General features: G+C 46.2%; 1 protein-coding gene across 1 annotated transcript in view; it reads left to right on the top strand.

The window, feature by feature from the left end:
* The first annotated feature begins 2,791 nt into the window (after positions 1-2,791).
* Positions 2,792-22,056, top strand: part of STT3B (STT3 oligosaccharyltransferase complex catalytic subunit B) — a 91,251-nt gene continuing 71,986 nt past the window's right edge. The window contains exon 1 of the mRNA XM_043966272.1: positions 2,792-3,123. Within this exon, the coding sequence (XP_043822207.1) occupies positions 2,876-3,123 (248 nt within the window). The 5' untranslated portion in view covers positions 2,792-2,875. The remainder of the gene's footprint in view (positions 3,124-22,056) is intronic.

The raw sequence follows: 22,056 nt of genomic DNA, 5'->3' as shown, positions 1-22,056 counted from the left end.
AATGTGGAAATGGAGTTTCAAAGAGGTTAGGGTTGGAGGGATTGATTTGGGAAACACTGCCATGGAGGTGATAGCTGGGGACAGAAGGCATGAAGGAGATTAGAGGGTCCAGGATCATTCTTGGGAATAACCTTCACTATGGGAAAGGAGAGTTCGGAGGACCAGGAGAAAGTGGCATTCTAGCAGCTCTGGAGAGAGAGTGGCAGAATTCATAGAAGAGACCTCTGGCTCCTTGGACTGGCAATTTGCTAGCAGGCTCCATGTTTATTATTAGGCACGAATAATAAGAACGCAGAATAGAGCCTGTTAACGGCCTAACTTGGGTTTCAGTATGAAGAAGCAGCAACAATTCACATTGATATAGTTCTTGGAGATTTGTAAAGAGCTTGCCTTCTCTTGGTCTTGCTTGTAAGGAAAGTAGCACCAGGCTCATCACACACTTTTTTTTTTCTTTTCTTTTTTTTTTTTTTGCAGATGCAGACACTGTGGCTCTTAATGGTTAAGGAAACGTCCAGAGTTCCCCAGCCATGGCCCACCCAGGTTTTGTAGTCCCGTACTCAAACCAGAAGCACTTTTGAAAGGAGGTGGTGGGGTCCTCTCTGGCTTCCTTCCGAGGCTTTCCCCCTATACAGGCACACGGAGCGGGTGTGTGGGGGGGGTGTTTCAGAGCGTATTCTTACTCATGTGTAGAACACGAAAACAAGACTAGGAAAAATAGGCCCCCAAAAGGTTGCAAAAATAGATATGCATTTTAAAGGGAGCCAGGCAAAAAATGGCCAAGTAAAAATCAATGTTAAAATGCCATCTAATTTAAAGAAAACCAGATTTTGCTCTTTTAGGCTAAGACCTGAAGCCCCTTAAACTCTAATATGAATTGGATCTGTTCTTTTGGGGTTCAGAGCCAAAACCTTGTTCCCGAAGCCCCTCAATAGCTAAGAGTGAAGGGCTCGCCCCGATTCAATTCCACGAACCCTAATTAAGTTCCAGCCGAATCCTCCTGGCCGAATGCTGGCCAGGACAGGCGTCTGATGGCATTACAAAGACAAGGCGGTCCTAGTAATCAGAAAGACAGAACGTGGGCTGTCAAACGGGCAGCTTTGTGACCTTGGGTGAGTCACTGCCCGATTTTGGCCCTGCTTCCCTCCTCCATACAAATGAGAGCCGGGATATAATCTCTGGCTTTAAGGCCGGTCCTTTCCGGGGGGTGGGGGGTGGGGGGGGGTGGAGCACGGTCCCCAGGGGAAGGTGGATGGGGCAACTGCCTTCCCATCAGGGCGATGACCAAAGAGGGAACTGCAGATAGATGGGCGTGGAATGAGGAACTGAGTGCAAAGTCGGCCATCCCCGCCCTTAGTAATAGCCCTGGGGCTCCAGCATCTGGCGGGTTTTGGGGGTGAAGGCTCGGGATGGGGCTACAGGGCCATGAGGGGCTGCACCCGCCGATCCCCGGCTTCGGGTTCAAAGCCCTCTTCTGTTCCACGGGCACATCGCGTTCCCTGGGACTCAGTTTCCCCAACTGTAAAAGAGTCAGAGGTTGCCTTCGAGCCGGCCTAGTTGACGGCGGGCCAGGATTCCAAACTTGACTCTTGTAGTCACCCCTCCGGGCCTCAGTTTCTCCGTCCGTAAAGTGGGCAGGGAGTGGGCTAGACGACCCTCGGGATTAGGAGCCGCATACAGGCTGGCTGTTATGAGGACCGCCAGGAGGGGCCTTCCTGAGACTCCAACCAGAGCTCCCCAAGTCCGGCGCCCGAGGACGCCCCTGGCTAGTTCTCTTCACAGACCAGGAAAACCGAGCCCTATGGGTTGGGGTTTTTTTTTGGGGGGGGGTCATTGCCGCCTTGAGCTTCCCCGGGTGGGGTCCCCTCCAAGCTATTGGAGGGAGCAAAGGCGCCCGGACCAGGCTGGGACTCAGAACCCAGCAACCGTCGGGAGCAGCGCGCGCGCGCGCTCGCGGGACGGGGGGGAAGGGCAAGCTGCGCGCGCTGCCGACAGCCGCCCCGCCCCCTCGGCACGTGGGCAGGGAAGCCGCCGTTAGCGGGACCCACGCGCTCCCTACCGGCGAGCACTCCGCGCCTGCGCAGCTTCCTCTTACTCCCTCCTCCCCTCTCGATCGCGTGGTGCCGAAGGCGGGCCGCACGAAGTGGGTTAAATGTCACGCCGCCGGGCGCGTTTGGCCCTTCCCCCCTGCCTTGCTACTGCGGAGGCTCCGCGCTCCCCCGCCCCCTGGCCTTCGCTCCCCGCTCGGGCCGCGGCAGAGCGGCTGCTGAGCGCGCTTCCGCCTGGACAGGCGGACCCACGTGCGAAGCTGCGTCTTTCCAGTGACAATGAGAGCGTAACCGCGCAGTCCGGGACGACGGAGGCGGCGGGAGAAACCCGCAACCCCGCCCCTCGCCTCCTCGGCGGGATCCCTTTCCCCATTGGTTACGGCGGCGGGCTAGCGTCCGCCCCGTGACGGACCTGTCGCGCTCTGACAGGCGGAGGGGCAAGTTCCCGTCGGGCCGAGGGGCGGGGCTTGGGCTGCTCGCGCTCCGCCCCCATCCCGGCCGGAGGGGGTTGGCGCGTGCGTGTGAAGGGAGGGGGGGGGGGGGGGGGGTTGTCCTTCCTACCGAGAGCGCGCCTCCACTTCCTCGTCCCGGACCTGGCGGCGCGGCCGCGCTCGTTCCCGCTCCGGCTCCGGCTCGGCTCGGCTGCCCGGAGCCTCCCGGGAGCCGCGCGCGCGCCCCCGCGCCGGAGCCCCGCCCCCTCGGCCTCGCTGCCGGCCTTCCCCTTCCTCCCGGGCGGCCCCGCCCAGCGAGCGCCCCACACACCAGGCGGCGGCGGCGGCGGCGGCGGCTCCGGCGGCGGCTGCGAGCGAGACCCGCCGCCGGGCGACAACATGGCGGAGCCCTCGGCGCTGGAGAGCAAGCCCAAGGCGGCGGCGGGCGGCGGCGGCGGGCGGGCCGGCTCCAAGGCGGGCGGGCCGGGGCCGGGCCCCGCGCCGCTGGCGGGCGGGCTGTCGCAGCCGGCCGGCTGGCAGTCGCTGCTCTCCTTCACCATCCTCTTCCTGGCCTGGCTGGCCGGCTTCAGCTCGCGGCTCTTCGCCGTCATCCGCTTCGAGAGCATCATCCATGAGTTCGACCCCTGGTGAGCGGGCGGGGGGCGCGCGGGGGGCGGGGGCGCGCCGGGGGCGGCCGCCACCCCCCCGACCCGGGCCTGCCGCAGAGGAGGGCGACCCCGGGCTCCGAGAAGTCCCTGCGAGCCCCGGCCCCCCGCCCCTCCCCCGCCTCCAACTTTGCCTCCCCCCCAGGGGCGGAGGAGGAGGGGAAGGGGGCCGGGGCCCCCGGGGGGGGGGGGTCAGGCCCCTTGCTGGGGCAGCTCGCGGGGGCCTCCGGGCGTGCCGTCCCCACTTAGCCCGGGTCCCCTCTTTGCAGGGGAGGGGAGAAAGTGGCGACCCTGAAAGTGACCAGGGCCCCCTCCCGGCACTCGGAGGGGTGCGGAGCGCTCGGGGTAGGGGGGCACGGGCCGGACTGCCCCCACCCCCGATTCCGGACCCGCGCGGGTCGCGGGGGGTGGGCGGGCAGAGATACCCTCTGCGGACACAGGGTCACCGAGTCCGACCTCGGCTGCGGGGCGAGGGAGGGACCCTTTCCCAAAGTCCCTCCGCACCTGCGCTGCCCCCGAGCCTGCGGCTCGGACCCGGGGCGAGCGAGCGCAGCGGCCCGGGCCGTGCGGGCTCCGTTCCCCTCTGGCAGGGCAGCCGCGCGCCCCCCACCCGGGCGCTTCCTGAAGTCGGGGGCGGGGGGTCCGGACCGGCCGGCGAAGGCCGGGCCACCGTGGGACTCGGACGCCCCTTCACGAGGCCCCTCGGGCGTCCGGGGGAGCCGGGCTGTCCGGCGGCTCCGGCCCGAGCGTGGGGGCTCCGTGGCGGGGGCGCACCTGTTGGGCCCCGGGCGAGCCTTGGCTTCCACCCCGGCTCCGCGCTCGGAAGGTGAGGGGGCAAGGGGGTGCCCGGCCCGCGGGACGGGGGGGGGGGGTCTCCGGGCACAGAAGGTGCAGTTCCTGGCAAGGTCCGAGCCCTCCTGCCTCCACCTCCCGCTCGCCCTGGTGGCCCCGAAACCGGCCGGCCGACAGCAGTCTTGGGGGACAGGCGGCCCTTGGACTTGTACTCGTGGGTTTCCTCCCCAGCACCCCGCGTGGGCCTCGGACTGGCTCCCGGCGGGGACCTCAGACTCTCCGAGAATCTTTCGTGCTTCTTGCTAGACTCTCAACGGATTGTCTCCTATGGCTTCTCTCCTTCCCCCTCTCCCCCTCTCGCTAGAATAAGTTTACCATTGGGAGTCTTTTTGAGTTGATTTATTTCCTTTGTCCTCTTAATTTTTTTACATTTTTCTTTAGATTTTAGACAAAGATGTGGGTTTTAAATTTTGGAAGAATAAAATGAGCAGACATCCGTTGCCACAGTTTTCTAGGGTGTTTTTTTTTAATATGTCAAAATGCTCATTTTGTAAATTTCTTTCTTACCAGCGCTGACGAGGTTTGTGTCTAGTGTATTTGATGTTGAGTGCATGTGTTTATAGATTCTAAATGCAGCGTGCGATATTGTTTTTCCATTTTTTTATTTGACTTAGAGTTGTGGTTTTCAATTATTGATAGTGACAGAAAGTAGCTTGTGCAGAAAATATTTTCAGTACTTTCTAAACATTTACATTTACTTGCCCAACCAGTTTAACAGCACTTCTTTATATTGATTTTTATGTTTTTTTAACTTACTTTGAGATGATTGACAATAAAAATTCATTTTCATTTATATAATTAAAATTTTGCAAAGGCCTTTATATATGCATATTGCATTAAAGCCTCACTATGACCCTCTCAAGTATTCGATATTATCCATCTCCACTTTGCAAGATGAGAGAAGTTTAGATATTTGCCCAGGGACACATAGCTAGTGCTTTGAGGCAGGATTTGAACCCAAGTCTTCTCTATGCCAACTCAACTTCTGTGACTGCTATGACATACTGCTCCCCATTATCACCTTTTGAAATATTTTGATAACTTCTTTGTGAAGTTGGTAGTAGTTATGATTTTCTCTGAGTTACTGATACACAACATCCTGTAGGTTACAGAGGGACTAGGGTTCCTTTGGGTCCCCTGATAGCCCATCCTCCCCTCCCGTCCCCTCCCCACTGCACTGCTAGTCTTCAGCTGTTTGGGAGCCACACTCCAGGGTCTTTTAGGCTTTCTGTAGATTATCCTGGCAGCCCAGTTACAATATGTAACACTTATTTCTGTGGGAAAGTGATACCTGATTTCTTGACATGAGAAAAGAAATGTTGAAATTCATTAAGGGCTTCCTTTTGTAGATGAAGCACCAGTATCCCATTGGCCTGCTTGTAGGCACCCTGAACTGTCAGAACAAGATTGTTAGATTCAACAGCTGGAGGAGAAATTGGGGATTGAGGTCACTGGCCCCCAAAACACTGCTGGAACAAGTTTTTCGTTGGGGAGCCCTAAAACCAAAGGGGCCCCTCAGTGAAAGGGATGGCGTCAGGGGGCCCAGTTTCCTACTGGTACTTGTCTATTACTTGAGTGCCAAGTTGCTCACAGGGAATCCTGGGAAAGCACCCGACTTTTAGACTAGCATGGGTTGGGAACACTGAGGTGGGACGTGGGTGTTGGGAGTATGTTTCTTGTTGGTCCTAAAACCACCTAGGGGAGGTGTAGAATCAGAGTCCACCTTTTTTACATCTCGACAACTCAATAACTGGTTTCCTTTGTGATGTTGCATATATTTTGCATTTAAGAACATTATTCTGGCTTCACCAAGACTGCCAAAGGGGGTGTGTATGACACCCAAAAGGTGAAGATATCCTGTTTGTTTTTTTTAATTTATTCAAGTGCTTTGATTGGGTGGCGCAGTTATCTGAACTCGCTTGGCATAGAGGAGAGGATACAGTCATGTATTGTCAGCCTCCTGGGATTTGAACATATGTGAAAATCTCCGTCGTGGCTATAGCACATTGAAATAGTTAAATATTAAGATGTTGTGACTAATTGTATAAGTTAGACTCCTTTCTGTATATTCTTCAGTATTCCGAATAAGTATGAAGTGCCTACTGTGTGCGAGACGCTCAGTTCTGAGGATGCAGAAACAAACTGAGAACCCATTTCTGTTCTATTGGGAGATGCACCAGTATAAAAATGATCCTTTGAGAAAGGAGAGCATGTCAGCCGCTCTGGGCCTCAGGCAGGGCTGCCTCCAGCAGGAGGTGGTGGCAGCAGCGAGCTGCCTGAGCTGAGCCTTGAAGGAAGGGAGCTGGAGAATCCAGAGAAGTAGGAGGAAAGAGAAGCCACTTTTCTCTGCCCAGGGAAGGGGAGTTGGCTTCTTCCCTGCACTGAAGCAATCCCTTCGAATGGCCTAACAATGGAGGACTTGGGCTAAAGAGAGTGCTATGGCCGCCCCAGCTGCTGGATCTTACTTAAGGCCTTTCAAATAAGGCCATTTAGGAATGAAGCTCATTTCCCCAAGGAGCTTAAGCTTTGTTTTGAAAGGGTTTGAAGTGTGACTTGGTGTTTGCTGTGTTATGTCATGCCCCAAAAAGTTAGAGTTTTTTAATGTAGAAAACCAGATTATAATTCTCCAAATATCCATGAATTTCTAATTATGAATTATAAAACTGGAAACACTTAACTCTGAAGCATTGATTAGCTTCTACCCCCCTCCCCCTCAAAGTATTGTCATTTTCTTTATTAGCTTCTGTTTTTCTTTTAGAGACTCGGAGCGTGTTGGGCTTCGAGGGCCTCAGAGAGCTCAGACAAACCACTTCCTTTTACAGATGCAGAAACTAAGGTCCATTGAGCTGCCTTTGGGCCTAATTGACATGTTATGGGTCACACTGGAAATTCATGGCAGGTGGGCCTGGGACTAGACCTTGGGCTTGCTGGCTTTCAGGCCCTTGTACTTAGGACTATATAGTGTTTGCTCTTGTCTGCAGGAAAGCAAAATTGGGTTTGGGGCAGTTATTTGACTATGACAGAAACACTCCCTGCCCTCAAGTAGTTCATGGGGGGGGGGGTGCGGGAAGACAAAGATGCATAACCAGCTATGTACAGGCTATAGAGCAGGATAGGGGAAGGCCCCACTTGTTAGGAGGGACTAGGAAAGGTGTCCTTCGAAGATGGGGTTTGAGCTGAGTCTTGAAAAAAAGCCAGGAAATCTAAGGGGGGGGGGGCGGGAGACAAGTAGTACCTTTCAGGAATGAGAGCCAACTAAGGAAGGCTGGGAGATGGAAGGGAGTGTTGTACTGGAGAAACAGCAAATGGGCCAGGGAAGCTGAGTGGTAGATGTGGCAAGCAAGAAGCCTGGGAAGGCAGGAAGGGCTGGGTGATGAAAAATGTCACGAAGGACAGAGATACTTCGGTTGGGGACAGTAAAGTACACTTTTTTCTTCTCACATTTGTAGGTTTTGGCTTTTTAGTAATGTTTCCCCCCAATGACATGTAAAAACAGTCTCACACTTTTTTTTTTCATTTTGAGCTCCAGTTCCTTCCCTCCCCCTCCTTGAGATGATGTGCAATTTCATATAGGTTATACATGTGCAGTCACGTACAACATTCCCATATCACTCACGCTGTGGAAGAAAACTCAAACCAAAAACCAGAAAAGGTGAGGGACAGTATTTTTCAATCTGTGTTCAGACTCCGTCAGTTCTTTTTCTGGAGGTGGGTAACATTTTTCATCTTGGATCGCTGCATTGCTGGCAACAGCTAAGTCATTCACAGTGGTTCATGTACAGTATGGTTGTTACCATGTACACTGTTCTGGCTCTGCTCACCTCCCTGTGCATCAGTTTGGATAAGTCTTTCCCAGTTTTTCTGAAATCATCCTGCTCCTCATTTCTTATAGCACACAAGAGTATTCCATTACAACTTATTTAGCCATTCCCCAAGTAATGAGCATCCTTTTGATTTCCACAAAAAGAACAAATAGATCCTCTCCCCCCCCTTTTTAAAAAAATCTCTTTGGGATACAGACCTTAATAGTGGTATTGCTGGGTCATACTGTATGCATGATTTTATAGCCCTTTGGGCATAGTTCCAAATTGCTCTCCAGAAAGGTTGGATCAGTTCACAATTCCAACAATAGGTGCATTGGTGTCCCAGTTTTCCCACATCCTCTCTGACATGTATACATTTCCTTTTCTGTCATATTAGCCAATCTGATCAGTGTGAGGTGGTACCGCAGAGTTGTTTTAATTTACAATTCTCTGATAAATAGTGATTTAGAGCATTTTTTCCTATCACTAATAGCTTTTATTTTTTTCCTTCTGAAAACTGCCTGTTCATATCCTTTAACCATTTATCAATTAGAGAATGTTTTATATTCTTATAAATTTGACTCAGTTCTTTATATTTGACAAATGAGGCCTTTATAGGAGATAACTTGCTGTAAAAAAGTTTTCCCTAGTGTTCTGCTTTCCTTTTAATATGTTGCATTGGTTTTATTTGTGCAAAATCTTTTAAATTTCGTTTAATCAAAATTATGTATTTTACATTTCATAATGATCTCTCTCTCTCTCTCTCTCTCTTGTTTGGTCCAGATGTTTTCCCATACCCATAAGTCTGACAAGTAAACTATTCCATGGTCCTCTAATTTGCTTGTGGTTTCACCGTTTTTGTCTAAATCATGTACCCATTTTGACTTTATCTTGGTAAACAGTGTGAGGTATTGGTCTATACCTGGTTTCTGACATACTGTTTTCCATTGCAGTATGTATTCTTAACCACACTGCGTGCAGATGGGTACAGTTCTTGCTGCTGTTTCAGCTATTTTCCCTACTAGAGGAATTAATAACAATAATTTTTTTTACTACACTTTTTAACTTCATTACTTTATGGCTCTTGATCAGGAGATGCCATTTCCTACTGCAGATTACAATTTATAGTCTTACAGAGAAAATCAAGTCTTTACAGTGAATTGTTTAAGCCCCGTAGCTGACAAGTAGCTTGCTGAGGGTCACATAGCTTGCATGAGTTTGGACTTGAACCCACTACTTTGCCCACTAAATCACGCTGCCTCTCCTGGATTTTTAAATTTTATTATTTTAGAATGATTAAGCTATTCCTGCCACAAGACCCTTTCTCTTTCCTTTGCTGTGGGTTCTCTTTACTTGATGTAAACTCTCTTTTTAAAAAGTTCTTTTGTTGTATTCTCAACTTAACAAATACTAAATAAATGTTCATTTCCACATGAAACTGGAGATCTCATATTGTGTATTCTAAAATACATATATTAAACATGTAACTTTCAAACCCTGTCTACTTGTTTGGTTCTTTCTGGACTGTTGTCTATTGTTCATTTAAAAAAAACTTTAATGATCCATTTTCCTTTTGTTTCCTTCTCAGCTGCCCTTTCTCTATTCCCTCTGCCCCACATTTTTGTCCCCCATTCTGCTCATCCTCTCAGTAGGGGGGGAAAAAAAAACTAAAACAAAATCCCAGAGCCCTTAGAACAAATATGAACAACCAACCAAGACTAATTCTGACATTGGTTGTATTTGAAAATGTAATTATCCACATCTTGAGTCCATCACCTCTATGGAGCATGCTTCCTTATTGGTTCTCTGGAATCCAGTTGTTGTTGTATTGAGAGGAATTAAGTATTTCCAAGTTTCTTATTTATAATGTCATTGTTGTATAAACTTAGTTCTGCAGACTTTACTCCCTACTTTATCCCAGTTTCTCTAAAGCTATTCTTTTCTTATACCACAATAGCATTCGTGTACTATAATTTGTTCAGCTATTCATCAGTTGATGGATACCATTGTTGTAAATATTTTGTCCTTTCCCTCTTATTCGGGGCATAGGCCTTATAGTAGTATCTCTGGGTCAAAGGGTATACACAATTGAAGGACTTGTTATAGTTCCAAATTGTTTTCTAGAATGGTCAAACCCGTTTACAGCTTTCCTGACATTGCATTAAGGTGTCTTTTCCCATGGCCACTATAATATATTTGCAGTTTTCCTTTTTGTTAACTAAGCCAATTTGATGAGTATAAAATGGAACCTCAAAGTTGCTTGTATTTGCAGTTTTCTAATTACTAGTGATTTGTTACTTTTTTCATGTCATTATTAAGTTGAATTTCTTCTTTTGAGAACTTGTTTATTCATATCCTTTGACCGTTTTGTCCATTCTGTCTTTTCCTGTTAGATTTTTGTTGGTAATGTATAGACATGCTAATGATTGATGTGGATTTTATATCCTTCAATATGGCTGAAGTGATTGTTTTAATTAAAATTTTTATTGATTTTTTTGAAATACACATGCATTTATGATAGCACTTAAATGCCAGGCAAGTGCTAAGTGCTGGGAGTACAAATACGAGCAAAAAGAAAGATAGTTTCTGCCACTGAGAAGCTTACATTCTAATGGGAGAAGACATAGGACAAAGTTATCCAGCATGGGCATGAGTTTCAAGTCTAGAAAGTCAGGAACATCACTGGGTAGGGAATGAAGGAACACTAGCCTAAGCTCTTTCCAAGTTTAGGAGGCCCTGAGAGGGACTCACCAATTGGAGAAAGGCAGGCATAGTTTTTGTTTTTGTTTTTGTTTGGTTTTGGTTTGGTTTGCCTTGGTTTGGTGAGGCAATTGGGGTTAAGCGACTTGCCCAGGGTCACATAGCTAGTAAGTGTTAAGTGTCTGAGGTCAGATTTGAACTCAGGTCCTCCTGACTCCAGGGCCGGTACTCTATCCACTGCGCCACCTAGCTGCCCCTTTTTCTTTATTTTCATGATGTTTTTTTTCCTTGTCTTATTCAGTAGCATTTCTATCTATGAGTCAGTAGTGGTGACATTGGGCACCCTTGCTGTAACCCTGCTGTTATTGGAAAGGTGTTTTATGTTGGCTCTTGCTTTTAGATGGATACTACTGACCCACAGCCATTTATTCCTAAACGTTCTAGTATTTTTAAATAGAAACAAATACTAGATTTTGTTTTTAAAAAAACTTTTAGTACATATATACATATACACACACTTTATTGAGGTCTGTGTACCAATTGTGGGTTAGAGTTTTGTTATAGTCCATTATGTTAAAAATTTTTTCTTATTGATCCAACCCTGCATTACTGCTATAATCCAACCCAGGCATAGCCTATAATTGCTAACCTCTTGTTTGTGTTCAGGGTACTTGTTCTGTAATTTTGTTTCTCCCTAGTATCACTACAAGATTTGTATTGTTCAGTTTGGAAGTTTCCCTTCATTTCTTACTTTTGAAAACAAGTTTATATAATACTAGACTTTTTTTTCTTTGAATGTTTGATATAATCTACTTGCAAATGTACCTGGTTTTTAGAGGAGAGTTTGCCCTATTCATTTTTTTCTGATAACTGGATTTTATTTCTTCTGTTGATATTTTGGGGGTGGAGTTAGAGATAGGGTTAGGGTTAGGATTAGGGTTAGGGGAATGAATGGACATTGGAATAGTGGTCCTGTCCACTTTAATCCATTTAATCTAAGTTAGCAGTTCTGTTGTAATATAATTGAGTAAATTAGTTTTTTTATTTGTTTATATCCAGTTGTGACTTCTTGGTTAATATTTTTTTGCTTTTGGCAGGGCAGTGAGGGTTAAGTGACTTGCCCGGGGTCACATAGCTAGTAAGTGTCAAGTGTCTGAGGTCAGATTTGAACTCAGGTCTTCCTGAATCCAGGGCCAGTGCTTTATCCACTGCGCCACCTAGCTGCCCCCACAACCCCATAATTTGTACAGCTATTTTTTTTTGTTTGTTTTGTATACAGTAGTTTATTATAAAATCTAATCAACAAAGCACTATTATTACAGATTATTGCAGGGAATGTAAAAAGAGTTTTATTATGCAAAGTCTTTGCGATAGGCTTTGCCAATGAGACTTCATCTGGACATTCATCCTACTTATCCATTATTGTTAAAAACTTTTTTTATCTGGGCAGCTAGGTGGCGCAGTGGATAGAGCATCGGCTCTGGATTCAAATTCGGCCTCAGACACTTAACACTTACTAGCTGTGTGACCCTGGACAAGTCTCTTAACCCCAATTGCCCTGCATTTAAAAAAAAAACCTTTTATTATCTAGACTTTTTGTAATTTCTTAGTAATGCAGTTGGTAGAAGTTTTATTTCTTGATGTTGATTTACCAGTTATGAAATATTCACACATATACATATGCCCATATGTATATGTCTATGGACACAACATTTGTACATACACACATATATACACACTTTATATATTCATTCAGTAAACTCCAATAGCTGCTGAGTGTCTCCAGGATCAAATATAAAATTTTCTGTTTGGTCTATTTTTTCTTTTCCAGTGTTCTCATTCCTTAGTTCTCTCTATTTCTTCTTCAGTCCAATGACACTGGCCTCCTGACATTCCATTTCTGGACTCTGGGCATCCATTTCTGGGTTCTGGGCATTTTATGTTTGTTTTTTGTATTTTTGTTTTCATAAGATTTTTAGTTCCAGATTTTTCTCCCTTCCCTCCCCCCTCCCCAAGACAGCCAGCAATCTGATACAAGTTATATATTGTACAGCTATTTTAAAGTTGTCTGAGGGAACCTGAGATACCCCCTTGGAGGCTAATTCTTGGCTTTTAATGCCTTCTTCAGGACCAGAAAGTTTATTTTGATTCCCATCCCAGTCTTTTACTCCTTGCTTTCCCACCTAACCCCACTTCAATTTGTTTCAAGTTAAGAGTAAGAATCTTTTGGTGCTGGCTTCCCCAGCCCTTCATATTTGTTTGCTGTGATCACCCTACATATGAGAAGTAGCAAGTTCCACCCCCTTCTTCCTTTCTACACTAATAGATTCCTTTTACCTGGCCTCTTTCTTTCCCCCTTCTCATACACTTAGAACAGAACCAGTCTTCTCTGAGGTCCTCTATTTCCTATTTAACTCCCACAATAACCTTTAAAGACATTGAGGTCCTTAAGAATACTTTTTTCTCCTCACCCTATTAGAATATTAGCACCATAAAGCTTCATCATAAAGCTTTTTCCAATTGTCCAAATAAATCTTCCTTTCTTAATTTCTTTCCACTCTAATGTTCAAATTTCAAAATTCCTACTCACCTCCATTCTTTTTTATCAAGAAATGCTTGAAAGTTCTCTTATATTAAAGGTTCATCCCTCTTCCTCTCCCTTCCCCCCTCCTCCCAAGCTTTGTAAGTTGTTCTTGAGTTTGTCTTTTGGAATATTGTATTCCAAGATCTCTTCTAATTTAGAGTAGATGCTATCACATTTTGTGTAATCCTGACTTGTTTTGTCATACTGGAACTTTTTTTTTTTTTTCACTATTTTTTCTTGGACATAGGAACTCTGGGTTTTAACTGTGACATCTTATCAGCACCCCACTCCCATACTTGATGACTTTGCTATCTCCTACCACCTGGCATTTTAACTGGCTGTCACCCATGTCTGGGATTTTTTTTTTTCATGTTTTTTGTTTTGTTTTGTTTTGGGGGAGGAGCAATGAGAGTTAAGTGATTTGCCCAGAGTCACACAGCTAGTAAGTGTCAAGTGTCTAAGGCTGGATTTGAACTCAGGTCCTCCTGAATCCAGGGCCGGTGCTTTATCCACTGTGCCACCTAGCTGCCCCCTGCGATGTTCTTACTCCCCATCTCCTGGCCTCTCTGGAGCCCCAGCTAAAATATCCCCTTCCACAGGAAGCCTTTCCCAATCTCCTTAATTCTCGTGCCTTGCGTCTGCTGATTACTTCTTGTTTAGCTTGTCTTGTTTGCACATGGTCTTCCCCATTTGACTGTATGTTCCTCCAGATAGGACTGGCTTCTGCCCTTGTTTGCATTCCCAGCATGTAACCTAATGCCAGGCTCTCACCAAATGTGTATTGACTGACTTTGTCCTCTGTTTCCAGTAGATTTGGGTGGTTTTCATTCAGACTTTCTTGACATCGTGGTTTTTAGGAAGTCTGTTGACTTTTACTTGTGTTTCCTTGACCTGTTTTCCAGTTTATTGATTTTTTTTTTTATCACAGATAGCTTCCATTTTTTATTTTGCTTTACCACTTCCCTCTCAGTTCTTTCTCCAGAGTTTTTCTTTCATGTTTTTCTGTCTTGCTTCATTTCTTCTAGGTCTGCACATAGTCTTTGCTGAACCATCTTTTTGGTTTGTTTGGTTGGTTTTGGGTTTGTTTTTTGTTTTTGCGGGCTATGGGGGTTAAGTGACTTGCCCAGAGTCACACAGCTAGTCAGTGTCAAGTGTCTGAAGCTGGATTTGAACTCAGGCCCTCCTGAATCCAGGGCCTGTGCTTTATCCACTGCGCCACCTAGCTGCCCCCACTGAACCATCTTTTGTTATGGATTGTGCCCTTTTTTGTTGTTTCCTTAAGTTTGCAACACTTTTTTATACTCACTCATCTCTCCAGCTTTAGTTCCTGACTTGGGACTTCTCTTTAGAGTTTGCTGTGGTGTCTCAGGACAGGGCCCCGAGGGAACTTGAAGCCTCTGCTACGCCTGGGCTGGCCCATTGCCACTCCCCAGGTCCTTCCCCTGGCAAGTTCTGACCTCTTGGGGCTTTCTTCCGCTGCCTTTGTGTCTCTGGCATTACTATGCCATGCTGGGAGGATGCTCCGTGCTAGCTAGCAGGGCCTTCTTGCCTGCTGGTTTTGAGCTTCTTTCTGGACTCTAGTTCTGGTTTGGAAGAGGTCCCTTCTGTCATTTTTCACGGGGTTTCTTGATTTTCTATGCTATAGTTGGTCTAAGGGAGTGAAGTGGTCTTTCTCTTGTTCAGGCAGCTGTCCAAGTAATCTTGAATCCTTTCTCGTATTGAATGTAGTAAAAGAAGTAAAGAGATGTAGACAGCCAACTGGAGGTGGTTGAGTTGGGGAGTTACTCTGTTTGGGGAAAATCACTGGCAGCTGTCTGAGGATGAATGGATTGTGGAAAGCTTTGAGGCAGCAGTGGAGGCTTATCAGGGAGACTGGAAATGGATGGGAGAGATGTTATGGAGGAAGAAGTTACAGGGTGTGGTACATGTTTGGATCTGTGGGGTAAGGGAGACAGGATTTGTAGGATGAGGAGACTGCAGCTTCTCTTTATCCTGATGCTGCTGAGAAGTACGCTTAGTCTTTGGTGGTTCCCATCAGAAGATGCCAACAATCTTTAAGCTCCGTTTACTCCAGCAGTTTGTTCAATTCAGTATTTTCCCTTTGTTTAGTTTATCCAACTCTGAGAAAGGCAGTTAAAGTCTCATTGTTGGATTATCATCAGAATTTTTTTTCAGTTCATTAATTTTTTTCTTTTAAGTACTGAGATGCTATGCCATTTGGAGCATATTAGGTTTTAAAATCAATGTTGGGGGCGGCTAGGTGGCGCAGTGGATAAGCACCGGCCCTGGATTCAGGAGTACCTGAGTTCAAATCTGGCCTCAGACACTTGACAATTACTAGCTGTGTGACCCTGGGCAAGTCACTTAACCCCCTGCCCCACCAAAAAACAAACAAAAAAACCCAAAACAAATAAAATCAATGTTGGTTTGTTTTCTCTAGTTCCATTGAGCGTATTGTCATTTCTTATTTTTCCTTTGAGAACACAGTTGTAAATCCTGCTTTTCCGGATTCATCTGATGAATGGTAGATTTTGTTGCATCCTCTCATTTTTATTTTTTGCTTTTAGCAAGTTTTTCTTGTAAGCCACAGATTGCACTTTTGATTTCTTATTAAATCTGGTTCTTTTATTGGATTGTTTAATCAATTCCTATTCAGTGATGAGAATTTGTTTTCCATTTGTGTCTTTCGTATTTTTCTGAATTTTTTTTTGTATCCCTTTCTTATTTGTCAGTACTTTGTCCCTATGATTAGTTGTGCTTGATTTAATTTGACAACTCTTTCCCTACCTAACTTTGAAAGTTTTTCTTTTCTTTCACTTAGTTATTTAATCCTTTTTTCACCCTCTCATTAAGTAATTAATTTAAAATGTCTCCTTCCCTCCAACTTCTTTTAGGTTTGTTTGGTTTTTTTTCCTGCATCTTTTTCCAAGAGGTTTTCTTTACCTTGTACTCTCAATTCTCTGCCCATTCTGACCTTGTATTCTTTGATTTGTGGTCTGTATATCTATTGTTGGCCTTTTTTTGTTGTTCCTTATTGAATTAAAGGTTCTAAAGTTCCAAGTTTGAATTCCCTGTTCTAATCAGTTTTATGATTGCCTTGTACATCTTGCCCCCTTCATGCTTTCCTTTTGTTTGTTTGATGTGTTTTTTCTTCACACTTAGAAGTAACAATCCATCAGGGAAATGATGAGAAAGGAAGTATTGGTCCCTGTATGATCAATTTTGTGTGTTATTCCCTCCTTCCTCCCCGGGATTGCTTTCCCATTTGCTGGGCAGTCTCCTCTCTGGGTCAATTCCTTCTCAGCTGGGTACAGGTTGTACCCGGGAGCTCAGTTACCATTCCTCCTGTTGGAGACAGGATGTTGCCGAGCTCTCAGAGGAAATGGCCTCCCTTACCACCACTTTCTGGACATGAGGCCCATTTATAAGCTCCTCATCTGCCATTTAAAGGACCTGACATCTTCCCCATCTTCTCTCCCATTGGGTAAAGATGCCCCACTTTGTTTTTACCTGTTTGATTCCCTCCCTTTGCCACCCCTTCCTTTCTCCTGTGACCCCTTTTCTTTCTGAGAGACCATATGGGTTATCTTCCCTCAACTGTTTACCGCTAGATGTGATTGGGATACGTTAAACATTACCTTCTCCTCCACGTCTCTCTTTCTCCTCTTCTATTCAATTTCATCTTCCCAGAATACATTTCTCTCTTGTTCCATTCAGGACTATCCTGAAAAGGGGATCCCTTGTTCTCTTGAAAATTCACAGGGTTCTGTTCTGCATCAGGCATCTCCTTACTTTTTGTTTTTATTTAGAGAGGTTTTTAATTTCTTGTACAATTTAGTATTCACCTACACTTCACATTTTAGTATCATCTGTTGATGCTTTAAGTTTAATTGGATTTTTTTCCTTTGACAAAATCAAACTTAGACCCCCTGTTTTTCAGAGCTAAGAGCCAGCCAGCAAGCTGTGCCTTGAGCTTGGCAGGAGGACAATCCTTTGCGATCACCCTCTGGATGATCTCGCCCTCTGGGCTAGTCACATAATTCACCGGGCGTTCTCTGATCAAAGACAAACCCTGGACAAACTCAGAAACTTCTGCGATGAATCAAACTTGTCACATGCTTGCTGTTCCCTGATTGTCAAGGCTACCACTCACCAGGCAGCCACTAGTTTAAGTATTGGGGTCCCCCCACGAGGGGCAGGGCTCTGGCACATGTGTCTATGGCTGTAGATCCTCCTTCCTTGCAAGCCTTTTTCCTCACTTTGAAAATAAGTCTTCTAATTCCTGACTCACCTGTTTGGCTCCAGCCATTCACAGGTTAGAGGCCAGTTCCATCCAGTTGACATGTTATTGAAATGTTTGGTGCATTTCACTTTCTTGCTTTATATTTTCCCATTGTTCACTTTCTGTTCTGTCCCAAGTAGCTTTTAGTGGCATAGAACTGGCTCCAGCTGGATTCTAGCCCCCCCCTCTCTTTCAGGCCAGGCCCAATCTTAGATGCTGGCTCCAGGTCTCCTTGGTTGGGCTGCACTGACTTCTGTGTTTGTAAAGGTGGGGAAATGAAGGATGCATAGTCCAGGAGGAACCTCTAAAGCCTTAAAAGGGTGCTTGATTTCTCCTCCTGGCGTTCCTGACTGGGCAGAGTCTATCAGCTACTTGTTGAAACAGGATGGTGAGGAAAGAGCATGGGTGGTGTGCCCCTGGAGCATCTCTGCAGCAGGAAGGAAGTCCCTGAGTGGGTCTCAAAGCACCAGCTGGAAACTGGTGGATAGGGAGGGATCCTGGGAAGGCCTGGAGGGTTAGAATTCCTTGGGCTTCTTGATTTCTTGTCTTGTGGAAACAGTTGTAGTTGCACTACCTCTGATGCATAATTACCCTTAGTTTGGGGGCTTTGAGAGTTCGAGGAGATAAAGGAAATGTCTCTTCCTCTTTCTTGTCGGTTATATAACCCAGAAGTAATTTGAGTAGCCGCCTAGCACAGCTTCCATTTTTAATGCTCTGGCAGAGTAGTCATGCTTATGCATAGATTGGGGTGATGCTGACGGCCTGTATACAAAGACTCCTTGCTACCTGTTCCTCACGGAGACTGACATTCAGAAGCCTTTCTCACCCTGGTCCTCTGGCCTCCCCTCCATCCCGACTGCAGCTCTCGGCATTCTCTGCCTTTTAGGCCAAGCACGTCCTTCCTCTCCTCTACCTGTTAAATCCCTGCCCTAGTGTAATGGGTTAAAGCCCAACTGCAAGCATCACTTCTGGAAGAGGGCAGCTTCATCTAGAGGGGTGTACCCATTTATACAGACGTGCTTGTGGAGGCAAACTAGGCTGAGAACCACTGAAACTTAGAAGTTATAATGTCAAAGAATCTTCAAGTGAGGGGGGATGTCAGTGGTTTTCTGGAATATTGGACTTGAATCAAGAACCCCTCATTAACAGTATCCCCAACAAGCAGTTGTTTTGCCAAGTGTTTGAAGAATTCCAGGGATAAGGAATTTTCTACTTCCCAAGGCAGCCTTAAGTAGCTCTAATCAATGGGGATTTTTTTCCTTACATTGAACTAAATCTTGCTACTATCGCCTCTTTCCATTGATCCTCATTGTGTCAGTTATAGTAGGCAAAAAGGTAAAATAGGCTGGAGTGTCTCATCTGATGTGGTGCCAAATCACATTTCTTTCGAGGAGTCATTGACTTTTCCAGACAACCTTGAGATAGGATGATGGTTATCTGGTGATTGGGTGAAGGAAGGGGAATAATCCTGGAGAGAGCTACCTGGGCCTGCACTGCTCCCTTACAAAGAAATTCCCAAAAGGAAATTGGTGTGGTGTGATGGCAGAAGATTTTTAAAGGGTGGCATTGACCCTCTTCCCTACTGCTGTTCAAATACTAAGCTCCCATCCGTGAGGGTTGGTTTTGGGGGAGAAACAAAGTTGATTATGTATGAGGAGCAATACAATGTTTTTGTTAGAATTGTTAGAATTAGGAAGTGTTCTGGTGGGGAATGCCTTGGCCAAAATAGAAGTTTGGTCCATGGCAGCCTTTCCCATGAAAAAATAACATCATTCAGCCTGTCTGAATTAGGCGGCGGGTACTTCTATCACATTTCCTCTAGGGCCAAGTAACAGGTTGAGTCTTTCGGACCCACCGACTGACAGACAACCACAGTGCTTGATAATTGTGTCTCCTAATCTTTCTCTTCTCGCCCGTCCTTCTAGGCTAAAAATTCCAAGTTTCTTTAGCCAGTCCCTTGATAGCATCGATAGGCCTATTGCTGTCATTTACTCCTTTCTCAGTTGGTCTTGACAAGTCTAGCGGGCGAGTGCCCTCCCTCTCGCCAGGGTTTGCCAGGATCTCACCTCAGTCCGTGCTGTGGTTTTCCAGGCTGTTGGCCCTTTCCGAGCCCCAGGATTCCTCTGGAATTTCCGCCCCTTGAACGCTTTGAGGACCATCAGGCGAGCTCATGAGATTGTTGGTTTAGAGCTGAAAGGAACCTTACAGGCCGTCTCGTCTAGTCCCTTCATTTTGTAGATGAGGAAACTGCGGGCAAGAAAGGTGAAGTGTTAACTGGCAGAAACCGTGGTGTGACCCCAGGCCTGCTTTCCTTCCAGTCCAACACTCTCGCCTTGGCGCCATTTTTTATTCCTGTTTGCTGCCAGTTGTTTTGTTCCCCTCTCTCTTGTTCTTCCTCTACTCTCCCACCCAGAACCACTTTATATAGAGTGTGAGCTGGGAGGGACCTCAGAGGCCCCCTGGCCCCACCTGGATGGTACAAAAAGCTTTCCCTAGTGTGAGATGGTCCTTGTGGCCAAGTTCTTCTTACTTAAATCAATTCTAATTGTGTTGCTTGGTGATTTTATTCCTAATTGAGCTGCCTAGGCCCGAGCAGAACAAAGGAAGCCCTCTTTCCCCTACTGTGCCAGCTCTTCGGATGCTTGCAGACTCTGGGGATGGTGACTAAACCTTCTTTTGATCCGGCCAGAAGTCCACACTTCATCCATTGGTCGAGACAGGGTCTTTGTTGCCTCTAATGGCTTGGTGACTGGCTGCCCTTCTGAATCCCTCTTAAGCTTGCTGGTACCCTTCAAATGTGGTGCACATGGTACCCACAGTCAAGTCTTACCAAATTGTTCGGGATACCATGCCTCTTAACATAACCCAGAATTGGGTGAGACTTTTTTTTTAACTTGTCATTTCACATTTTTCATAGGAAGCTATTGTCCAGCCATACCTTCTCCAGCTGAATTTAGAGTTGATTTTTTGGGAATACAAATGTAGGCCTTGAGATTCCTAGGGAATAGCCTATGTCAATGGAGTTGGGTGCTTTTCTTAGTCCCCATTTGGATCCTGATTACTTTCCAGTGTAAAGCTCTGTTTTCCCTGTTTTATATCATGTACAAAATTGCTAATTAGGCCACCCTTGCCTCTGTAAGGGGCTAAAATTCTAGCTAGTCTGTCCAGATTATCTAATGAGTGGTCGCCAATAAATTATAAGCTTTAGCAAGAGTTAGACTTTTAAGCATTTATTAAGGAGAATAAGAATTTGGTGAAGAGAGAGAGAAAGAGGCCTAGATTCAGCTATCTATCTCAGGGAGCTACAGTTCTCCCGCTCCACTCTCCACAAGAGTCCTGGCAAGAGAGCGCCAGCATCACCCCTTCTTCCTCCCACAAGCAAACATCACTTCCTGATGCCAAGGACCTGACCGCATGGGTTGCCCTCAGACGCCTTCTCCTCATGGTGGAGCTTTGCTACAGTACATCTCCCGCAGGTAGCGTCATTCCAATTGTTACCTGAGGTTGAATGCATGAGGCAGAGGGCACCCTTGTAGAAACCAGGTTGTATTGCTCAGCATTAATTACTCTTTGGGTTCATTCATTCAGCCAGTTTCACATCCACCCAACTGTTAACTGTTAGGCCATGGCTCTTGATATTTTACACAAGGCGAGGATGAGAAACTCCCAACGTGTTTTTGCTGCAGTCCAAGTGTAAGGGATGTCTCGTGATTGGCCTACCCGTCTTGTCACCTTTCATCATGTTAACATTCAGGGTGTTGTGGCCTCAGCCACTCTGTGACACTGTTTATAAAGCTTTATTCCTTTGTCTCAGCTCTCTGTTACTTGCCATTTTTTGTTTCGATCTGCTTTAAAAACCTGAATTTGTCAATGAGTCACCTGTACATTGGTATCTTTAGACATCATCCCTTCTTCCTCATTAGAACAATTTGTTTCAGTAGTATTTATTTCTTTAGAGCTTCCAACGAGTACTGACTTATTCCAGCCGTGAGATGCTGATGATCCTTTTTCTGAACTCTTTGAAAACAGCTCTCCCAAAGCCCAAGACATGTACCAGTGCCCACTTCTGGCATTCCCTGTGTGACCTTGAACAAGTCACCTCATAATCCCTCTAGAGCCCAGGTTTCTCACCTGTAAAAGGAAGGAGTACAGCTAACAATGATAAGAGCTAACATTTCAATGGTAGCACCTCTTGGGTGCCAGGCCTTTGTCTTAGTAAGCCAAGTACTTTACCTTGTGATAGGGGGAGGTGCTATGACCATCCCCATTTCCTAGTTGAGGAGATGGAGGCAGACACAGATTAAGTGCCTTTGCCACAGTCCCACAGCTGAGTCTGAGGCCAGATTTGAACTTGGGTCTTCTTGGCTCCAGGCCTAGCACTGTGCCTACAGTGCTACATACTGCTCATGGTGAAGAGTTGAGTATGACTTGGCTCTGAACTTTCCAGGTAGCTTTGCCATTCATTCCTCTCTCTGAAAAGCAAAGCTTCAAGTGACGTGTGCATTCACTTTAGTTTGCATAACATTTGTGGTAATACTGGGAGTAATGAAAGTGTTTCATGAGTCATTTTACTTTCTAGTCCTACTTAACCTTTGTCATTTTGTAAAAATCAAAACCGTGGTGGCATAGAGAGCCTGGCATTGAACCTTTAAACTAAAGCAGTATAGACTATATTAAGGACTTTGGAGTTGATT

The sequence above is a fragment of the Dromiciops gliroides genome, chromosome 5, assembly GCF_019393635.1.
Source record: "Dromiciops gliroides isolate mDroGli1 chromosome 5, mDroGli1.pri, whole genome shotgun sequence".
NCBI classification, from domain to species: domain Eukaryota; kingdom Metazoa; phylum Chordata; class Mammalia; order Microbiotheria; family Microbiotheriidae; genus Dromiciops; species Dromiciops gliroides.
This window is presented reverse-complemented; position numbering and strand designations above follow the sequence as displayed.